Source organism: Amphiura filiformis, chromosome 18 (genome assembly GCF_039555335.1).
Source record: "Amphiura filiformis chromosome 18, Afil_fr2py, whole genome shotgun sequence".
NCBI classification, from domain to species: domain Eukaryota; kingdom Metazoa; phylum Echinodermata; class Ophiuroidea; order Amphilepidida; family Amphiuridae; genus Amphiura; species Amphiura filiformis.
In genome coordinates, this window is record NC_092645.1 from 64,168,621 (window position 1) to 64,188,511 (window position 19,891).

The window sequence follows — 19,891 nt, forward strand, 5'->3', positions numbered from 1 at the left end:
GTGATCAGGTAGTGAACGGAGCAAAGACTACATTTGATGCAGATGTTACTATGCAAGATGACGTAGATGTGTCTCTATTATTGAATGGAATTGATATGTCTGGTATGTAATGTAGGATCTATCAATAGTATACTACACTTAGGTGGTCTCAATGATACAGTATTAAGGCTGACTGGAGATCAGGTAGTGAACGGAGCAAAGACTACATTTGACGCAGATGTTACTATGCAAGATGATGTAGACGTGTCTCTATTATTGAATGGAATCGATATGTCAGGTAGGTAATGTAGGATCTATCAATAGTATACTACACTTAGGTGGTCTCAATGATACACTATTAAGACTGACTGGTGATCGGGTAGTGAACGGAGCAAAGACTACATTTGATGCAGATGTTACTATGCAAGATGATGTAGATGCGTCTCTATTATTGAATGGAATTGATATGTCAGGTATGTAATGAGCTATTCCAGTTGAAATCCATACACCCCCTATGGAAAACATGACCTTTACCTCCCACACAGGGGGTGTAGATTTCGAAAAGAAGAAATATTAGGCTATTCCTGTTGAATTTCATAAAACATGACCATGTTCCATAGGGAGTGTGAATTTCAAATGGGGTTACCTGAATGTGAGGGTGTATGGATTTCAAATGGTATAGCCCTTTGCACAGAAATACCAATATTCTGGTTTAGGGACAGTACAGTGGACTGCTCTACCAAAGAAAAGAAATTATTGATTGGTTGATATTTTTTATTATAATCTAACCACTGTTAGCGTGTTGGCGTCTAACTTCATTCCCCAGTAATGTTTTGATTTCGGTCAAATTTCAATTTTATTTTTCGCCAAAAATTATTACATATTTCTGATCAGAAGCCAAAATAATATAAGTAAAATGAAAGAAAACCACTACAAAATTCTAGAAATATTGAGGGCGTTGCTTTGTGGAGCAAATCGCATATTGTGGCTTTAATCAAATTGGCCACTTTTTTATTTTGTTCTTACCACAGATGACATCATGACCTTGGGTGATGTGCAGACTTCAACAGGATATTTGACATTTGACACCTCTGTGACCTTTGACACCGCTGATATAGATGTCGACGGCGAAATAAATGAGCTCGACTTTGCTAATGTTGTCTCCACTGTAAGGAACCACACTATCGCAGGAGAGAAATTCATTGATGGTGACCTTGATGCTGTGTCGGGAATTGAGATTGAAAGTACCAAAACAATAGATGGGGTGAGTTCTAGGGGGGGGGGGGTACAGGAGAGAAATTCATTGATGGTGGTATTGATACTGATGGGAATCGAGATTGAAAGTACCAAAACAATAGATGGGGTGAGTTCTAAGGGGGGGTACAGAGAGAAATTCATTGATGGTGGTATTGATACTGATGGGAATCGAGATTGAAAGTACCAAAACAAGAGATGGGGTGAGTTCTAAGGGGGGGTACAGGAGAGAAATTCATTGATGGTGGCATTGATACTGCGATGGGAATCGAGATTGAAAGTACCAAAACAATAGATGGGGTGAGTTCTAAGGGGGGGGTACAGGAGAGAAATTCATTGATGGTGGCATTGATACTGTAATGGGAATCAGGATTGAAAGTACCAAAACAATAGATGGGGTGAGTTCTAAGGGGGGGTACAGGAGAGAAATTCATTGATGGTGGCATTGATACTGTAATGGTAATCGGGATTGAAAGTACCAAAACAATAGATGGGGTGAGTTCCCAGGGTACTGGTCATTGACCTGGGTTATCACATGCAGTGGTGCAGTGCGGTCATCACATTGGGGGGGTGGGCACCAGGTCTGATGGGGGGGCACAAGCCGCTTTTCGGGCAATTTTCCTATGGTATTTAAAAAATACAGATCGATTGGGGGTCATGATTCATGATCAGGCAAATAGGATATCTAAAATAAGGACATTTAAGAAAAAGGTATACTTTGCACAATGTTTTAGTGTTTTGGATTCTTTGAGACTTTATGTAGAATGGAATGAAGGTTAATTTATGAACTTTGGTTTCCAGTTATTTTGAATAGTTTTAGGTTCAAGAAAAGGACTGATTTACTTGCTTCTAATGGGGTAAAATAATGTCAATAATTGTTTAGGGTACGAAATTGCACTTGTCATACTTGTTTAGGGGTGCATTTTCAGACCTCATAAAAACTTTTTGAGACTTTGTGGTTAAAGCATGGTACCCCCTTGTCAATGACCAGTGCCCTCTCACCAGTCAAAATTAATGGGTAAATTCTAATGGCAAAATGTGATCCGAGCACAGCGGATGGTCGACCAATGTATTTGAATAGGACAAATTCATTCCATAATGCTAATATGTCTGCGCCCATGGGTTTCGTGTGTCCAGAACATTTTCCTGTGAAAATGTTGCCTGCTACTATAAAGCCCCTTTGTGCATGTTCAATTTGAACTTGTATGCAACCAGTTTTGGGGTCTTTTGCAAAAGCATGGTGATCATCTTATTTGGGAGTGATCATTTAAAAGCAGTACAACATTAAGTAATTTGGGGGCAAGAAAAATAATTTGGGAGGGGGAAAATGTCCCCCCAGGCACCGCCACTGGTGACCATATGCTTTCTAACTATTCTCTTGTATTCCCTGTCTGTAGGTGGACATATCGGCCAATTTTGATGGGGTTTGTAAACTGCCAGAAAATGATGTATTGAAAATTGCCAAAATGCGACTCAGTCCCCTTCATCATGTCACATATGCTTTCTCACTTTTAACTCTTTGAATTTTCCCTTTCATTCCCCATCTGTAGGTGGACATATCAGTATTTGAACCTCAAGTGATTCGCCTCAGTACAGGAGGGATCATCAGTGATGCAGTAGAATTCAATGGCAGCACAACATTTAGTAATGCGACCATCAACTATTATCTTGTATTCCCTGTCTGTAGGTGGACATATCAGTTTTTGAACCTCAAGTGATTCGCCTCAGTACAGGAGGGATCATCAGTGATGCAGTAGAATTCAATGGCAGCACAACATTTACCAATGTGACCATCAGATATGATATGCTTTCTAACTATTCTCTTGTATTCCCTGTCTATAGGTGGACATATCAGTCTTTGAGCCTCAAGTGATTCGCCTTAGTACAGGAGGGATCATCAGTGATGCAGTAGAATTCAATGGCAGCACAACATTTACCAATGTGACCATTACCAATGATTTGATCAATGAAGTGGACACGGCAGCACTGATTGCAGATCTAGTCTTTGTAGATACTAATCAGACTATTAATGGTATGTTAGGGAATAAGCTGGGATAGGCGCTATTCCAAGGCATGACCTTATCTTTCGCACAAGGGGTGTAGATTTCCCCGGTGGGTTCAGTCTTCACTGACAATGTGTACGCATGATGGTTCCAATTTTCGAGGACAAAATTGTTCGCGATTGTCCAAATTAGGGGTGTTTTGGAGCAAAATTGTCCTTGATATGAAAAATAGGGTGTTTTTCTAGGACTTTAGTCCGCGTTTTACCGCTACAGTTTTCGTTATTGTCCTCATTTCCCCGTGAAATAGGGGGAAAAATTCAAAAACATCCTTGAAATGGTAAAAATTGGGGTATTTATTTCGGATAAGGTGGTGAAATGAAAATGTGTCCTCAAAATGATAAAAATAGGGGAGGTATTTGGGGGCAAATTTTCCTTGATTTCCCGCAAAATAGGGGGTAAAATTGCTGCAAATGTCCTCTATTCCCCGTGAAATAGGGGTCATTTTTAAATCCTGGAACGGTCATACGTCCTACCTTTAAATACAAACTGAACCCACCGGGGTGGATTTCATATGGAGTCTATACCACATGTGTGGAAGATTAATGTCATGACTTCCATAGGGAGTGTATGGACAGGCGTGCGACACTCGTTCATTTGCATGGCAAAATGACCCATTCATTGTGTTTGTTCATTTGTGTATGGAGAGCCATTATACTAGAAATACCTTTTAAAAGCATTAAATTGGTATCATCTTGGCAGCCCCATGCACTGGAAAACCAGAATTTGTTATTTAAAAAGAAATGCAAATACAAACAAACCCAGATCCGCCTGATAAATGGGTTGCAAAATTGGTCTCGATTATTAATGAATTAAAAGAAACATACGGGATATAATGAACCATTGACCTGACGCCATGATGGCAGAATTTATTAGTCGTTTTATTCCATGTTTTTACCGTATATCAAAATCCCATTTCTTTAAATTATAATGACTTATATTTTGCATCACAAACGAATACTAGTCTTTTCGATATTGAGCTTTTTGTACAACTCATATAACATGTCACTAAAGCAGGTCATATGTGCTGACCGTCTTCTATTATTTGTTCATCTGTGTATGGAGAGAAGAACGCCATTGAAACTCCATCCGTATTAGGGCGTAGTTCATTGAACTCACCGGATTGCTATTCCAAGTACTTTGATAATACAGATAATATGTACTATGGGTCGAGGTGATTGCATTGAATTGCATTGAAAAACTAATCAATTATTCATAACAGTTACGTAATCAGTCATAGTGTGGACACTCTTCACTTGCAAACCATCAAAATTCGTAATCTTTTCGTGTTGGAAAAGAAACCATGTGAATAGAGTGCACTCTCAAGGATGTCTTCTCTCTGGTATGGATTTCAACTAGAATAGCCCAATCATAAATAATAAGTGGAAGTTGGGATGGTGCTATATAAGGGGAAGGTTTTCTATGGTGCACCAAGGAGGGGTAAGCAATGGGCTATTCCAGTTGAAATCCATGTGCCCCCTGTGGAGGATATGACCTTAATCTCCCATACAGGGGATGTGAATTTCAAATGGGATTGACCATTCAGGCAATGTGCACGGATCCCCTCCCAAAATGCTCTGCCGAAAAATGCTTTCTCCATTTTTAGCTTGCCACAATTCCCTACCCCTTTCAAGGTGCCCAAAAATATTTTGCTGTCACTTATCCAAAATTTTGTTTAAATATATGTGATATGTGTATAGTCACAGGGAAGTTTGCGTTTTTGTACTGTTTATTCACAATATTAAAGGAAGTGTCCGGCAATCACAACATTAGGTCTTATATGTAAGAAAAATAATTATCAAGCACGAATCACATGGTTTTATTTTAATCAAACTCATATTAACCATAAAAGCGAATAAAACAGCCGTCTCTCAACACGCGATATTCAAAATTCGGCGCCGAAATGTTCTAGAGCAGTGACGCCATGGTTATTTGTGCTCATTTGTCGACAGGCTTCATTGAACTATTGGGACGCCACTGCTCTAGACAATTTCGCGCTGGAATTTTGAATATCGCGTGTTGAGAGATGGCTGTTTTTATTCGCTTTTATGGTTAATATGAGTTTGTTTGAAATAAAATAATGTGATTCGTGCTTGATAATTATTTTTCTAACATATAAGGCTTAATGTTGTGATTACCGGACACTTCCTTTAAGATAAGTCAATAATATTATAGGCCTAATAGTTATATTGCAAAGTACCTAAACATTGAAATATTGCTTAACTGTTTGTTTCTTGCCACGGGCGCTACCAACCCTAATTAAGCCACTAGCTCTTGCTTAGGATTTCTATGTATCATGCACATGAATAGGACTGGTTTGTCTCTGTATGTGGGGTTGGACCTGTGGGGTGGGACCTGTGGGGTTAAGGCATTTGCTTTTCATTGCACCTTAATATAGGCCTATTTGTTTTCTGTAATATTTTGTTTTTGATGGAAAATAAATAGACCGAAATTTGACAATTTTGTATATTTTACAGGAGCCAAGAATTTCACCCAAAACATGCACGTAAATGGCAAGCTTTCTGTGAGTGGAACCACCAATGGCATAGATGTGTCCGAGTACCTTGTTACCAAGTCAGCTGATCAGACCATACAGCCTGATATCAAGTTGGAGAATCGGATGAGTGTGACTGGTGATGTGTCTGTGACTGGGAATGTTAATGATGTGGATCTGTCTGCTGAAGCAATTCTAGATGAAGATGCCCAGGTTATATCAGGTAGGTTACCTTATCAATAGATCAGACCATACAGCCTGATATCAAGATGGAGAATTGGATGAGTGTGACTGGTGGTGTGTCTGTGAGTAGGAATGTTAATGATGTGGATCTGTCAGCTGAAGCAATTCTAGATGAAGATGACCAGGTTATATCAGGTAGGTTACCTTATCAATAGATCAGACCATACAGCCTGATATCAAGATGGAGAATTGGATGAATGTGACTGGTGGTGTGTCTGTGAGTGGGAATGTTAATGATGTGGATCTGTCTGCTGAAGCAATTCTAGATAAAGATGACCAGGTTATATCAGGTAGGTTGCCTTATCAATGGATCAGACCATACAGCCTGATATCAAGATGGAGAATTGGATGAGTGTGACTGGTGGTGTGTCTGTGAGTGGGAATGTTAATGATGTGGATCTGTCTGCTGAAGCAATTCTAGATAAAGATGACCAGGTTATATCAGGTAGGTTGCCTTATCAATGGATCAGACCATACAGCCTGATATCAAGCTGGAGAATTGGATGAGTGTGACTGGTGGTGTGTCTGTGAGTGGGAATGTTAATGATGTGGATTTGTCTGCTGAAGCAATTCTAGATGAAAATGACCAGGTTATATCAGGTAGGTTGCCTTATCAATAGATCAGACCATACAGCCAGATATCAAGATGGAGAATTGGATGAGTGTGACTGGTGGCGTGTCTGTGAGTGGGAATGTTAATGATGTGGATCTGTCAGCTGAAGCAATTCTAGATGAAGATGACCAGGTTATATCAGGTAGGTTACCTTATCAATAGATCAGACCATACAGCCTGATATCAAGTTGGAGAATTGGATGAGTGTGACTGGTGGTGTGTCTGTGAGTGGGAATGTTAATGATGTGGATCTGTCTGCTGAAGCAATTCTAGATGAAGATGACCAGGTTATATCAGGTAGGTTACCTTATCAATGGATCAGACCATACAGCCTGATATCAAGCTGGAGAATTGGATGAGTGTGACTGGTGGTGTGTCTGTGAGTGGGACTGTTAATGATGTGGATCTGTCTGCTGAAGCAATTCTAGATGAAGATGACCAGGTTATATCAGGTAGGTTACCTTATCAATGGATCAGACCATACAGCCTGATATCAAGATGGAGAATTGGATGAGTGTGACTGGTGGCGTGTCTGTGAGTGGGAATGTTAATGATGTGGATCTGTCTGCTGAAGCAATTCTAGATGAAGATGACCAGGTTATATCAGGTAGGTTACCTTATCAATGGATCAGACCATACAGCCAGATATCAAGTTGGAGAATTGGATGAGTGTGACTGGTGATGTGTCTGTGAGTGGGAATGTTAATGATGTGGATCTGTCTGCTGAAGCAATTCTAGATGAAAATGACCAGGTTATATCAGGTAGGTTACCTTATCAATGGATCAGACCATACAGCCAGATATCAAGTTGGAGAATTGGATGAGTGTGACTGGTGGTGTGTCTGTGAGTGGGAATGTTAATGATGTGGATCTGTCTGCTGAAGCAATTCTAGATGAAAATGACCAGGTTATATCAGGTAGGTTACCTTATCAATGGATCAGACCATACAGCCTGATATCAAGCTGGAGAATTGGATGAGTGTGACTGGTGGTGTGTCTGTGAGTAGGAATGTTAATGATGTGGATCTGTCTGCTGAAGCAATTCTAGATGAAGATGACCAGGTTATATCAGGTAGGTTACCTTATCAATGGATCAGACCATACAGCCTGATATCAAGTTGGAGAATTGGATGAGTGTGACTGGTGATGTGTCTGTGAGTGGGAATGTTAATGATGTGGATCTGTCTGCTGAAGCAATTCTAGATGAAAATGACCAGGTTATATCAGGTAGGTTGCCTTATCAATAGATCAGACCATACAGCCAGATATCAAGTTGGAGAATTGGATGAGTGTGACTGGTGATGTGTCTGTGAGTGGGAATGTTAATGATGTGGATCTGTCTGCTGAAGCAATTCTAGATGAAGATGACCAGGTTATATCAGGTAGGTTACCTTATCAATAGATCAGACCATACAGCCTGATATCAAGTTGGAGAATTGGATGAGTGTGACTGGTGGTGTGTCTGTGAGTGGGAATGTTAATGATGTGGATTTGTCTGCTGAAGCAATTCTAGATGAAAATGACCAGGTTATATCAGGTAGGTTGCCTTATCAATAGATCAGACCATACAGCCAGATATCAAGATGGAGAATTGGATGAGTGTGACTGGTGGCGTGTCTGTGAGGGGGAATGTTAATGATGTGGATCTGTCTGCTGAAGCAATTCTAGATGAAGATGACCAGGTTATATCAGGTAGGTTGCCTTATCAATGGATCAGACCATACAGCCAGATATCAAGATGGAGAATTGGATGAGTGTGACTGGTGGCGTGTCTGTGAGTGGGAATGTTAATGATGTGGATCTGTCTGCTGAAGCAATTCTAGATGAAGATGACCAGGTTATATCAGGTAGGTTACCTTATCAATAGATCAGACCATACAGCCTGATATCAAGTTGGAGAATTGGATGAGTGTGACTGGTGATGTGTCTGTGAGTGGGAATGTTAATGATGTGGATCTGTCTGCTGAAGCAATTCTAGATGAAGATGACCAGGTTATATCAGGTAGGTTGCCTTATCAATGGATCAGACCATACAGCCTGATATCAAGATGGAGAATTGGATGAGTGTGACTGGTGATGTGTCTGGGAGTGGGACTGTTAATGATGTGGATCTGTCTGCTGAAGCAATTCTAGATGAAGATGACCAGGTTATATCAGGTAGGTTACCTTATCAATAGATCAGACCATACAGCCTTATATCAAGCTGGAGAATTGGATGAGTGTGACTGGTGATGTGTCTGTGAGTGGGAATGTTAATGATGTGGATCTGTCTGCTGAAGCAATTCTAGATGAAGATGACCAGGTTATATCAGGTAGGTTACCTTATCAATAGATCAGACCATACAGCCAGATATCAAGATGGAGAATTGGATGAGTGTGACTGGTGGCGTGTCTGTGAGTGGGAATGTTAATGATGTGGATCTGTCTGCTGAAGCAATTCTAGATGAAGATGACCAGGTTATATCAGGTAGGTTACCTTATCAATGGATCAGACCATACAGCCAGATATCAAGATGGAGAATTGGATGAGTGTGACTGGTGGCGTGTCTGTGAGTGGGACTGTTAATGATGTGGATCTGTCTGCTGAAGCAATTCTAGATGAAGATGACCAGGTTATATCAGGTAGGTTGCCTTATCAATAGATCAGACCATACAGCCAGATATCAAGATGGAGAATTGGATGAGTGCGACTGGTGGCGTGTCTGTGAGTGGGAATGTTAATGATGTGGATCTGTCTGCTGAAGCAATTCTAGATGAAGATGACCAGGTTATATCAGGTAGGTTGCCTTATCAATAGATCAGACCATACAGCCTGATATCAAGTTGGAGAATTGGATGAGTGTGACTGGTGGTGTGTCTGTGAGTGGGAATGTTAATGATGTGGATCTGTCTGCTGAAGCAATTCTAGATGAAGATGACCAGGTTATATCAGGTAGGTTACCTTATCAATAGATCAGACCATACAGCCTGATATCAAGATGGAGAATTGGATGAGTGTGACTAGTGGTGTGTCTGTGAGTGGGAATGTTAATGATGTGGATCTGTCTGCTGAAGCAATTCTAGATGAAGATGACCAGGTTATATCAGGTAGGTTACCTTATCAATGGATCAGACCATACAGCCTGATATCAAGTTGGAGAATTGGATGAGTGTGACTGGTGATGTGTCTGTGAGTGGGAATGTTAATGATGTGGATCTGTCTGCTGAAGCAATTCTAGATGAAGATGACCAGGTTATATCAGGTAGGTTACCTTATCAATAGATCAGACCATACAGCCAGATATCAAGTTGGAGAATTGGATGAGTGTGACTGGTGGTGTGTCTGTGAGTGGGAATGTTAATGATGTGGATCTGTCTGCTGAAGCAATTCTAGATGAAGATGACCAGGTTATATCAGGTAGGTTGCCTTATCAATGGATCAGACCATACAGCCTGATATCAAGATGGAGAATTGGATGAGTGTGACTGGTGGCGTGTCTGTGAGTGGGAATGTTAATGATGTGGATCTGTCTGCTGAAGCAATTCTAGATGAAGATGACCAGGTTATATCAGGTAGGTTGCCTTATCAATGGATCAGACCATACAGCCTGATATCAAGCTGGAGAATTGGATGAGTGTGACTGGTGATGTGTCTGTGAGTGGGAATGTTAATGATGTGGATCTGTCTGCTGAAGCAATTCTAGATGAAGATGACCAGGTTATATCAGGTAGGTTACCTTATCAATAGATCAGACCATACAGCCTGATATCAAGATGGAGAATTGGATGAGTGTGACTGGTGGTGTGTCTGTGAGTGGGAATGTTAATGATGTGGATTTGTCTGCTGAAGCAATTCTAGATGAAGATGACCAGGTTATATCAGGTAGGGCCATTGAAGTCCAGTGTGGTCTTTGTGAGGGAGGTTGACTCCCCCAAATGAGTTGGTTTGCTAACTCCCTAAAAGAACATTTCAACCTCCCTCCCCTTGAACCGACCCCAAAAGAAAATATTATCTAGATGTAATCTTACAAAACAAGGTGGAATCATCTGTGTAGAGTTAGAGATGGTTTTCACACTTAATTTGTTACCCAGGTCATCTAAAGTGGGCCAAATATTGACCCCTACCGTATTGATCACTTTTTTTTAGACCTTAAACGAGTCACGCGCATATCTTGCCTTGTCTAAAAAAAACACCCCCTTTTACTTGTTTTTTTGGTCACACATGCGTACAGACAATTTATGCGAGTGATCCCCCTCGGGAGGCCATTATGTCAGACCTTTGTCAAATGCAGTGATATCCAGGACAATCAGGTGCGCTTCATTCCGGGGGACACTTCAATATGAAATGGATGTAGGTGTAGGGCTGGCACTTCCGCACAAGGGGCATTCGGTGAGAGCAAAATGTAAAAAATATGGGGTCATTGGGTGAGAGCATGACCCGGGAGCATGATTTTTGGCATTCGGTGAGAGCAAAATGTAAAAAATATGGGGTCATTGGGTGAGAACATGACTTTTTAAAAATGGAATCTGTGGGTGAGAACCGAAACAGCACCACAGAAATCTCGAAAATCGAATTTCTAGTTCTAAATAGCATCAAATTTCTTTGTTTTTCAAAATAAGTAACAAAATCAGTGATAAATGAAAATTGCTGTTCAAATTTAACTTGTAAGGGTCTTTGGGTGACAGATCAAATGGATAAATAAGGGGTCTTCGGGTGACAGAACATCTGTTCGTAAAAAAATATGGGGTCTTTGGGTGACAGCAATGCTGAAAAAGGGGGTCTTAACAGCCCTACATACGCGTCGCCTCCAAAGTTGGAGTGCCCCCCCCCCCCGGCCTTGTTAACCTCCGAATTTTCTTCTGCGGATTTAAGATGGTGGGGAAATTTAAATGTAATATTTCATTGTATTTTTAACACTCAGGACAAGTTAATTTCACCAATAATGTGGAAGTTCGAAGCAACATAAACATGGAAACGGGTGCTACTGTATCTGGGGAAGACATCAGTGAGATTGACGATACATCCATGAAACTGACTGGGCCTCAGACGATCAATGGTGTCAAAACCTTTGAACAGAGTGTATCAGGTAAGTTGTGTAAGAGATGTTCTGCTCAGGAGGGGATGTGCAGCCACTGAAAATGGGCTATTCCAGTAAATACATAAGTTCCCCATTCATGTATGGAGAGCCTTGATCTGGCACCATACATGAATGGGGAATTGAACAACATTGTGTAAAGTTCGAATGTAAGTTCATACGAGCTGGTGATACAGTTTCAAAAAGTTTAAACGGTCTTTCAGCACAGAGATCTAACTAACCTTGAATTTTCTATGTGTGACGCATCTTCATCAGAAGTCCCAATTAATAAGATGTTGTAATGGACTTACCCTTTTGTTGACCATTGGCAACTTTCTGTCAAATGAGGGCGTTGTATCAGGTTGGTAATTCCAGTTCTTGATCACGATTTAGTTCTGGCGATTTCTTCTCGATCTGATCTAAGGTTTTAGCCAAGGATGATAGAGTACCCCTGTTTAGTGCGGGAGGCCCTCCAGATCAAGAAGAAATCGCCAGAACTAAATCGTGATTAAGGACTGGAATTGTAAACCTTATATAACACCCTCATTCGACCAAAAGTCGCCAATGGTCAACAAAAGGGCAAGTCCATCACAACATCTTGGGACTTCTGATGAAGATGCGTCACACATAGAAAATTTAAGGTTAGTTAGATCTCTGTGCTGATAGTCAGTTTAAACTTTTTGAAATTGTGTAAAGTTCCTTTCATTTCAGTTCAAGTTCTGCTTGCATATGATGGAACTGTCCCCAGTAAAAAGCCAAAATGTCCATGCACTTTATGCAACAATTTTGTGCCAAATTTGTTGATTAATATGCATGCCTCCCCAAATGCCCCCCTCCCCTGAAAAATTCCTGCACCACCACTGGTAATAAGCAAATAGCTGGACTGGTAATGTTTTTTTTATATCTTTCAGTTAATGGAGGTGCCACAGTAGAGGGCTTAATAAATAACTTCAACATAACTGTCCTTCATGATGACATCGTCTCACTTTCTCGAGCTCAGACCTTTGACCTTTCAACCCAGGTCAGAAGTAACATTACTTTGCAGGGTGCTGTGACATTATCGAGCACTATTGACTCATTTTTGCTGAGCAACTTTACTCTGCTGAATAGTGTAGAAGCTATACAAGGTGAGATCATTAGGCTTCATGTTACTTGGAAAAAATGGTAAATCACTAAATATTTTAACATAATTGAAATTTTTTTAATAATTTTTTTTTTGGTGAGTTTACAAACTTTTTGGCATTTTTACAAAAATTTAGCACTTTTATAAAAAAAAATTGAAATTTTACAAAAATTGAAATTTTACAAAAAAGCGCGTTTTTATATAAATTTGGGCAATTTTAGACATTTTTATGCGATTTTGCAAAAAAATTGGTGTTTTTATGCGAGTTTGCAGTTTTTGCAAATTCCCTCATTTTCCTGTTTTCATTGGGCTGTTCTTTTAAATTCCACACCCCCTGTGGAAGATTTTGGAAATGTCTTCCATGGGGGGGGGGGAGTATGAATTTTAAATAGAATGAACACAAAGGCAGCTCCATTTCTAAGTGAATGAAGAAATTTTTATATTGGGGTCCCACTTGGAGTGTCGAATGCAGATGACAAGTTTGAAAAAATGTTTAAAAACTAACATTTCAGAACTGATGTACATTTCCATGACCATATTTGAAATCGGCATGAGAAATGCATTAAAATGAGTACAAAGAAGCCTAGTATTGGTTCAGTGGTTCTTGAGATCTTAATAATCTTTTATGTTGAAGCATATGGCTAGAATGCAGAGCATCAACAACCTGATACTGTAAAAGTCGACACTTTGGCGCTACATTTTATTTCCCGCTTTTAGCATTAGGCAAAAAAAAAAAAGGTTCGTCTCAAAGCTTGCGCGCGCGTTTGTAAAATCCCACGATTTGACAAAAAACAAATGCGGAAATTTTTTATTTCAAAAAAAAAATTTTTTAAGTTTTCCTGAAAAAATTGACGAAAAAAAAAAAAAAAAAAATCACATTTCGCATTTGTTTTTAAATTTCTTGTGAGCTTTGAGACGAACCTTTTTTTTTTTGGCCTTACAAGCTAATACCGCGAAAATAACAACACAAATATATTCCTTCTGTGTTTAGGTCAATGTAAGGAAACTTCAAAATTGGCAAAGCTCGAAAATTAATTGTGCGAAAATGCCAACTTTTACTGTAATCAATATTATTTCTCAGTGTATAATATATGCCATCATCTCTCTCGTTCCATTCAGGTCATAAGACATTCCTGGATCAAATGCAAATAAATGGCAATTTGAATATAACTGATGGCAACCTTGTGAATTCAGTCTACCTTCCAGATCTGGATAGCAAGGTATGAGTATTAACCCTAACACACATAGATACCATAAAAGACCTTGATGAAAACCACTGAGCATGTACGAATCCCAGGGTCTGCGATCACGCAATCACCCTAAGTGTTATATGCTCGTGGAATCGCTGCCTGTGGCATAGTAACTCATGTGGCTACCAGTAGGTGATCGTGTGCTTGGCATACGGGGGTCTAAGGTTCGAATCCCGCGGGTGCCAAGTGACTTTTGTTCATCTTCTGTCCTTTTTCATTTCTTAATTCTTCCAATAGCAAAAAGCAGGGTTCAGTGTTAGACTATTACAGTTGAAATCTGTACATCCCATGTGGAAGGCATGACCTTAATCTCCCCGGTGTAGATTTCAAATTCAGGCAACACCATTTAGGGACCGGTCGCTTTTTATGGCAGAGGGGATTGGACGTTTTGAAAAAAATATCGACAAAAAACATTGTGTTCCCACCTTGCGTCCGCTCAAAATTTTAGGATTCCCCCCTTTTTTCCCGAATTTCTCCATTTAAAACTTAACAATCCCCCTCCTGGTTCAATGAAAAATTTTGTGTTCCCCCCCTTAAGACCCCAAAAAAGTTGGGTTCCCCCCCTCGAAATGCCCATATCCCCCTGTCGTAAATATGATTGCTCCATTTTCATCCATACAAAACGGCAAAGGTATGGAGGATTTTTGAATTGCAAACAAATTGTCTAATTTTAAAGGCACATATAAAATTAACAGATGTGGAAATAGGAGTATAAACTGACCAGTAGGTACCAGTTGTAGTCCTACTAATTCATGGCATTAAAGTTAGCCAATATTAGCAAGACTATCCTTGCCTTCAAGGTGAAACAAACCTACTCATGTTACCCTCTGGCCATGAGCTGACCTGGTGTCAGATCTTACCCAGGGAAAGATGACATTCTAATATATGCCTTTAAAGAGGAATAAACGTTGACCAGGTCAACTTTAAGAAAATCAGGAATGTCTGTGGTAAAGTTGTAGCAATATACCTACCACATAGCAAGAAATCTCAAACTCAGATAATATCCCCGGGATAATATCCCATCATGCATGCACTAGGACTTTAAACAATTCTGCATAAATATAAGTTTACCCCACCTGCTCTTGAAGGTCACCTCAGAATCAATTTGCATTGTGGGATATGGTGCAATAAAATCTGTGTCTTGTGGGTGAATGTCACTAATCTCTCCTCATAAAAATAATGTTACTGGATTAAATGGACTTAAACATGCTACATTTCCAGATGTGTTGGTTCCTCTTTAAGCCAATTTGTGCAATATTCAAATGATTTGATTAATTTCAACAATTTCCAACTGGTAGCCTGGATACTGATATTGGACTGTCATTCCTGAAATTTGCTACAAAAATTACCTTTTGCAGAGTCTTGATTTGCAGTGACTTTTGTTTGTAATGTTTGTAATGTTTCCATGTTCCATGATGTGCAAGTCTCTATTATAGCCTTTAATCGGATTTTGCATGTTAACTCTTCCAATGTTTTCTCATTGATCTGTTTCAGGTTTTGCGGAACATTAATGACCAGACCATTCAAGCCCCAATGACTTTCAACTCTGACATTTATGTCAAAGGTCATACCGCCGTTGCTAGTCTTGTGAGTGCATTGAACTTGACTGCAGACCTTGTCACTTTGGATCAACCTCAAGATATATATGGTAGGTCATGACCCTTCCCAGAATCCTTTGCAACATGATACATCACATCATTTTGTCTGACATACCCGGTGGGTTCAGTCTTCACTGACGATAGGTATGCATGGTTTCAATTAGGGGTACTTTTCAAGAAATATCCGGAATTTTGCCAGACAAATTGTCTACGATTATCCAAATTAGGGGTGTTTTGGAGCAATGTCCTCAAAATGATAAAATAGGGGGGTATTTGGGGGAAAATATACCTTGATTTTATGCAAAATAAGGCCAGAATTGCTGCAAATGTGCTTGATTCGAAGAGGTCATTTTCAAATCCTGGAACGGTCATACGTCCTACCTTTACAAACTGAACCAACCTGGATTCCAATTATGTCATGAGTAGAGAAGATATCTGGCCCTTCCAAGAATCCTTTGTGATATGATACGTTGCCTTATTTTGCCTGACACTCCTATTAATTTGTACATGTTCCACTTATTTTCATGTTGAGAACTTGATAGACTGGCTAAACTAGTAAAATGGGCCTATTCGGTCGATCGGCATGAGGTCACTTGCGATAGATCACTTCTTGCCATTGGTTGTGTTTGCCAGGATTTGGCTGTTCCATCTCACGCCATCTGACCGAAGGGATGCTTTCTGTTGCACTAAATGAGGAAAATCGCAAAACATGCCAAAATAAATACCTGTTGATGAAACAATTCCGAAACTTCGATTTTTTTTATATTAAGGAAATCAGATGCAAGTTGACTCAATTGCATAACAAGGAGGGCTGAGTGCAAAAATTGATTTGTTGCAAGTAGCTTCTTTTTTCATTCTTCTCATGCCTGTATGCAGGGGCGGGGGGCAAAATTGTGGCAAGTCTAAAAAAATCCCAAAATATCACAATCACAAAAATCATGTTTTTACACCTTTTTGGTCGAAAAAGGTCCAAATTTTGGGAAGAAAGTCACTTTTCTAAAAAGTGCCCCCACCCCTGGAAAAAAGGTCCACTTTTTCAAAATCAGCCCCCCAAAAAAATCCTGCGTACAGGCCTGATTCTTCTCAATCCTGTTTCGTTTCCCTTCATATAAGCCAGCGTGCTTATATAAGCTTTTAGCTTGGCTTCAGCATTTTGCTTGAGTCTGGTCCCATCAGGTTCCAAGCGTGTGTCCGCCCTGCAATCAGTTTAAACAAACAAGGAACAATACCCTTTTAATCAATTTAGTTGACACCAGGTTTCTCATGAACTTGTCCAAGTTAAACTGTTCAAAATAGACCCATCAGAAAGAGGATGCAAGGGAATCTTTTTTTGGGGGGAGGAGAGTCCACATTTTGGAAATTCTGGCTACATGGGTAATTCGCGCATTTCACAATACAATACGCCGCCAGCGGTTGCTCTTGGCTGTCAAATTTTTGACTCCAGAGTCAACATCGCCGTTTTAGCTGCTATTGAATTTCGCGAGTGTGATGATAATATAATTACGTTGAAGCTGCATCGTATTGTGAAACCCGAGAATTGTTATGCTTTGCAGCCCTCAGCATGCTCAGTAGATCTGTTTATCAATTTGTTATAATTTTCTTGTTTCTCAAAACAGGCCAGAAGACTTTCACCACAGACTCTGTCTCTGTACAGGGACATCTCTTGGTTGAGAAGGTGAATGTCACGGAGCTTATTAATGGAGATGATGTTGTGGATATAGTGGATAGGGCTAACTTGAATGGTCGCGATGGTGATGTGGAAGGTATCAAAACATTTAACAATATTGATGGTAAGTCTTGCATATGGCTATTCATTATGGACCACACATATAGCCTCATCCCAATGGCATATGTCAATAACCTCAACTGAAGTGCAAAAGTTGACCTCATGTTGCAGAGCATGTGCTATTTTGGGATTTTTTTAGATACTTTCACAAATTTGGGGTGTGTGTGTGTGGGGAAGGGGGCAAAGTTTTGGGTTACTAATTTGCAACTTTGAATGATCTAGATATATGATGCGAGCATATTGAGCAGGAAATTTTGCATATTTGAACATTCCCCTCTCAAGACTCCCCCCCAAAAAAAAAAATTAAAACTCCTGCTCACCCCTGGCGTAAATATTGAACATTACCTTATTTTTGCATTGCACGGCAAGGCGACATGCTCTAAATATTATTTCTTTTTTATACAGTTATCGGCAATTTGGAATTTGAAGGCAATGTGAATGAAGTGACTCTGCAAGAATTCAATACTAGTGTAGTCAAGCTGGATGAAGCACAAACCATTACTGGTGAGTTATGTGTATAAGGCAATGTGAATGAGGTGACCCTGCAAGAATTCAATACTAGTGTTGTCAAGTTGGATGAGGCACAAACCATTACTGGTGAGTTATGTGTATAAGGCAATGTGAATGAGGTGACCCTGTAAGAATTCAATGCTAGTGTAGTCAAGCTGGATGAGGCACAAACCATTACTGGTGAGTTATGTGTATAAAGCAATGTGAATGAGGTGACCCTGTAAGAATTCAATGCTAGTGTAGTCAAGCTGGATGAGGCACAAACCATTACTGGTGAGTTATGTGTATAAGGCAATGTGAATGAGGTGACCCTGCAAGAATTCAATGCTAGTGTAGTCAAGCTGGATGAGGCACAAACCATTACTGGTGAGTTATGTGTATAAGGCAATGTGAATGAGGTGACCCTGTAAGAATTCAATACTAGTGTAGTCAAGCTGGATGAGGCACAAACCATTACTGGTGAGTTATGTGTATAAGGCAATGTGAATGAGGTGACCCTGTAAGAATTCAATACTAGTGTAGTCAAGCTGGATGAGGCACAAACCATTACTGGTGAGTTATGTGTATAAGGCAATGTGAATGAGGTGACCCTGTAAGAATTCAATGCTAGTGTAGTCAAGCTGGATGAGGCACAAACCATTACTGGTGAGTTATGTGTATAAGGCAATGTGAATGAGGTGACCCTGTAAGAATTCAATGCTAGTGTAGTCAAGCTGGATGAGGCACAAACCATTACTGGTGAGTTATGTGTATAAGGCAATGTGAATGAGGTGACCCTGTAAGAATTCAATGCTAGTGTAGTCAAGCTGGATGAGGCACAAACCATTACTGGTGAGTTATGTGTATAAGGCAATGTGAATGAGGTGACCCTGTAAGAATTCAATACTAGTGTAGTCAAGCTGGATGAGGCACAAACCATTACTGGTGAGTTATGTGTATAAGGCAATGTGAATGAGGTGACCCTGCAAGAATTCAATACTAGTGTAGTCAAGCTGGATGAGGCACAAACCATTACTGGTGAGTTATGTGTATATTGAAGCATCTGCATTCAACCTGTGAATGGAGGTATAAATTATGTGACCCGCTCTGACAAAACCAGGAATAAGTCGCATTTTTGACATTTCATGATTTGAATAAAAATGCAAGCACTAGACAATAAGCTTTAAAATGTAACCCAAAATAGCATCAATACTTAACAAGATATCGATAATTTTGTAAATAATACCTTGATATTTTTGCTAAATTGCTATTTTGAGTCATGGGCCAATTAGTTTCCTGCCTTACACAGGATTGAATAGGGATTATCATAGTTCAACTAATATTTATTGATTAAATAAACCTCTTTTTAATAAGTACTTTCAGGGATTTGAAAGTCCACCTAGTCCCACAGTCAAATACCATGAAATTAAGAATTCCAAAGTTTGATTGTTTTTATGGGAATGTCATCTTTAAAGGCCTATAACTCAAAAACATATCTGGCGACTTGTTCTGGGTTTTGTTGGAACTGCTCACATTTGTGGGTGTGGGTACATTTGCAATTGACCTGATGCATACACAAAAATATCATCAAGTGGCACCCAGAGGGGCCACTCAAATTTCAGTGTACACACATGCGTGTCCAGAGATTTTCAAAACATACCCTAAACAGGATTTGCAAACTATTTTACCCCCGAAACAGGACTGTACCTAAAAGATAACCCTAAGCAGGATTTTATCTGAAAGGTACCACCCTTACAGGTTTTTGATAAAATGTTTTTGTTTAGAACTTTCTACTATTCATGTTTGGGTGATGTTCCCGATGCCAGGGAAACAGGCTTTGTGAAATAGCGGGATCATTAAAATGACTCCTAAACACTAACAAGAAGGTTAAAATCTATTTTCTTGAAAACAGGATTTGCGTTCAATTCCCGAAAAGGACCCTTAAGTC

The 19,891-nt window shown here is 39.8% G+C and overlaps 2 protein-coding genes across 2 annotated transcripts in view; both read left to right on the forward strand.

Annotated features, from left to right (window-relative positions):
- Positions 1–2,951, forward strand: part of LOC140139304 (uncharacterized) — a 47,204-nt gene extending 44,253 nt beyond the window's left edge. The window contains exons 13-15 of the mRNA XM_072161084.1: positions 282–452; positions 1,011–1,243; positions 2,784–2,951. Coding sequence (XP_072017185.1) covers positions 282–452; positions 1,011–1,243; positions 2,784–2,951 — 572 coding nt within the window. The remainder of the gene's footprint in view (positions 1–281; positions 453–1,010; positions 1,244–2,783) is intronic.
- Positions 2,952–10,211: 7,260 nt separating this feature from the next.
- Positions 10,212–19,891, forward strand: part of LOC140139305 (uncharacterized) — a 31,119-nt gene continuing 21,439 nt past the window's right edge. The window contains exons 1-7 of the mRNA XM_072161085.1: positions 10,212–10,350; positions 11,545–11,709; positions 12,609–12,824; positions 13,940–14,040; positions 15,565–15,718; positions 17,285–17,458; positions 17,860–17,958. Of these exons, the coding sequence (XP_072017186.1) occupies positions 10,212–10,350; positions 11,545–11,709; positions 12,609–12,824; positions 13,940–14,040; positions 15,565–15,718; positions 17,285–17,458; positions 17,860–17,958 (1,048 nt within the window). The remainder of the gene's footprint in view (positions 10,351–11,544; positions 11,710–12,608; positions 12,825–13,939; positions 14,041–15,564; positions 15,719–17,284; positions 17,459–17,859; positions 17,959–19,891) is intronic.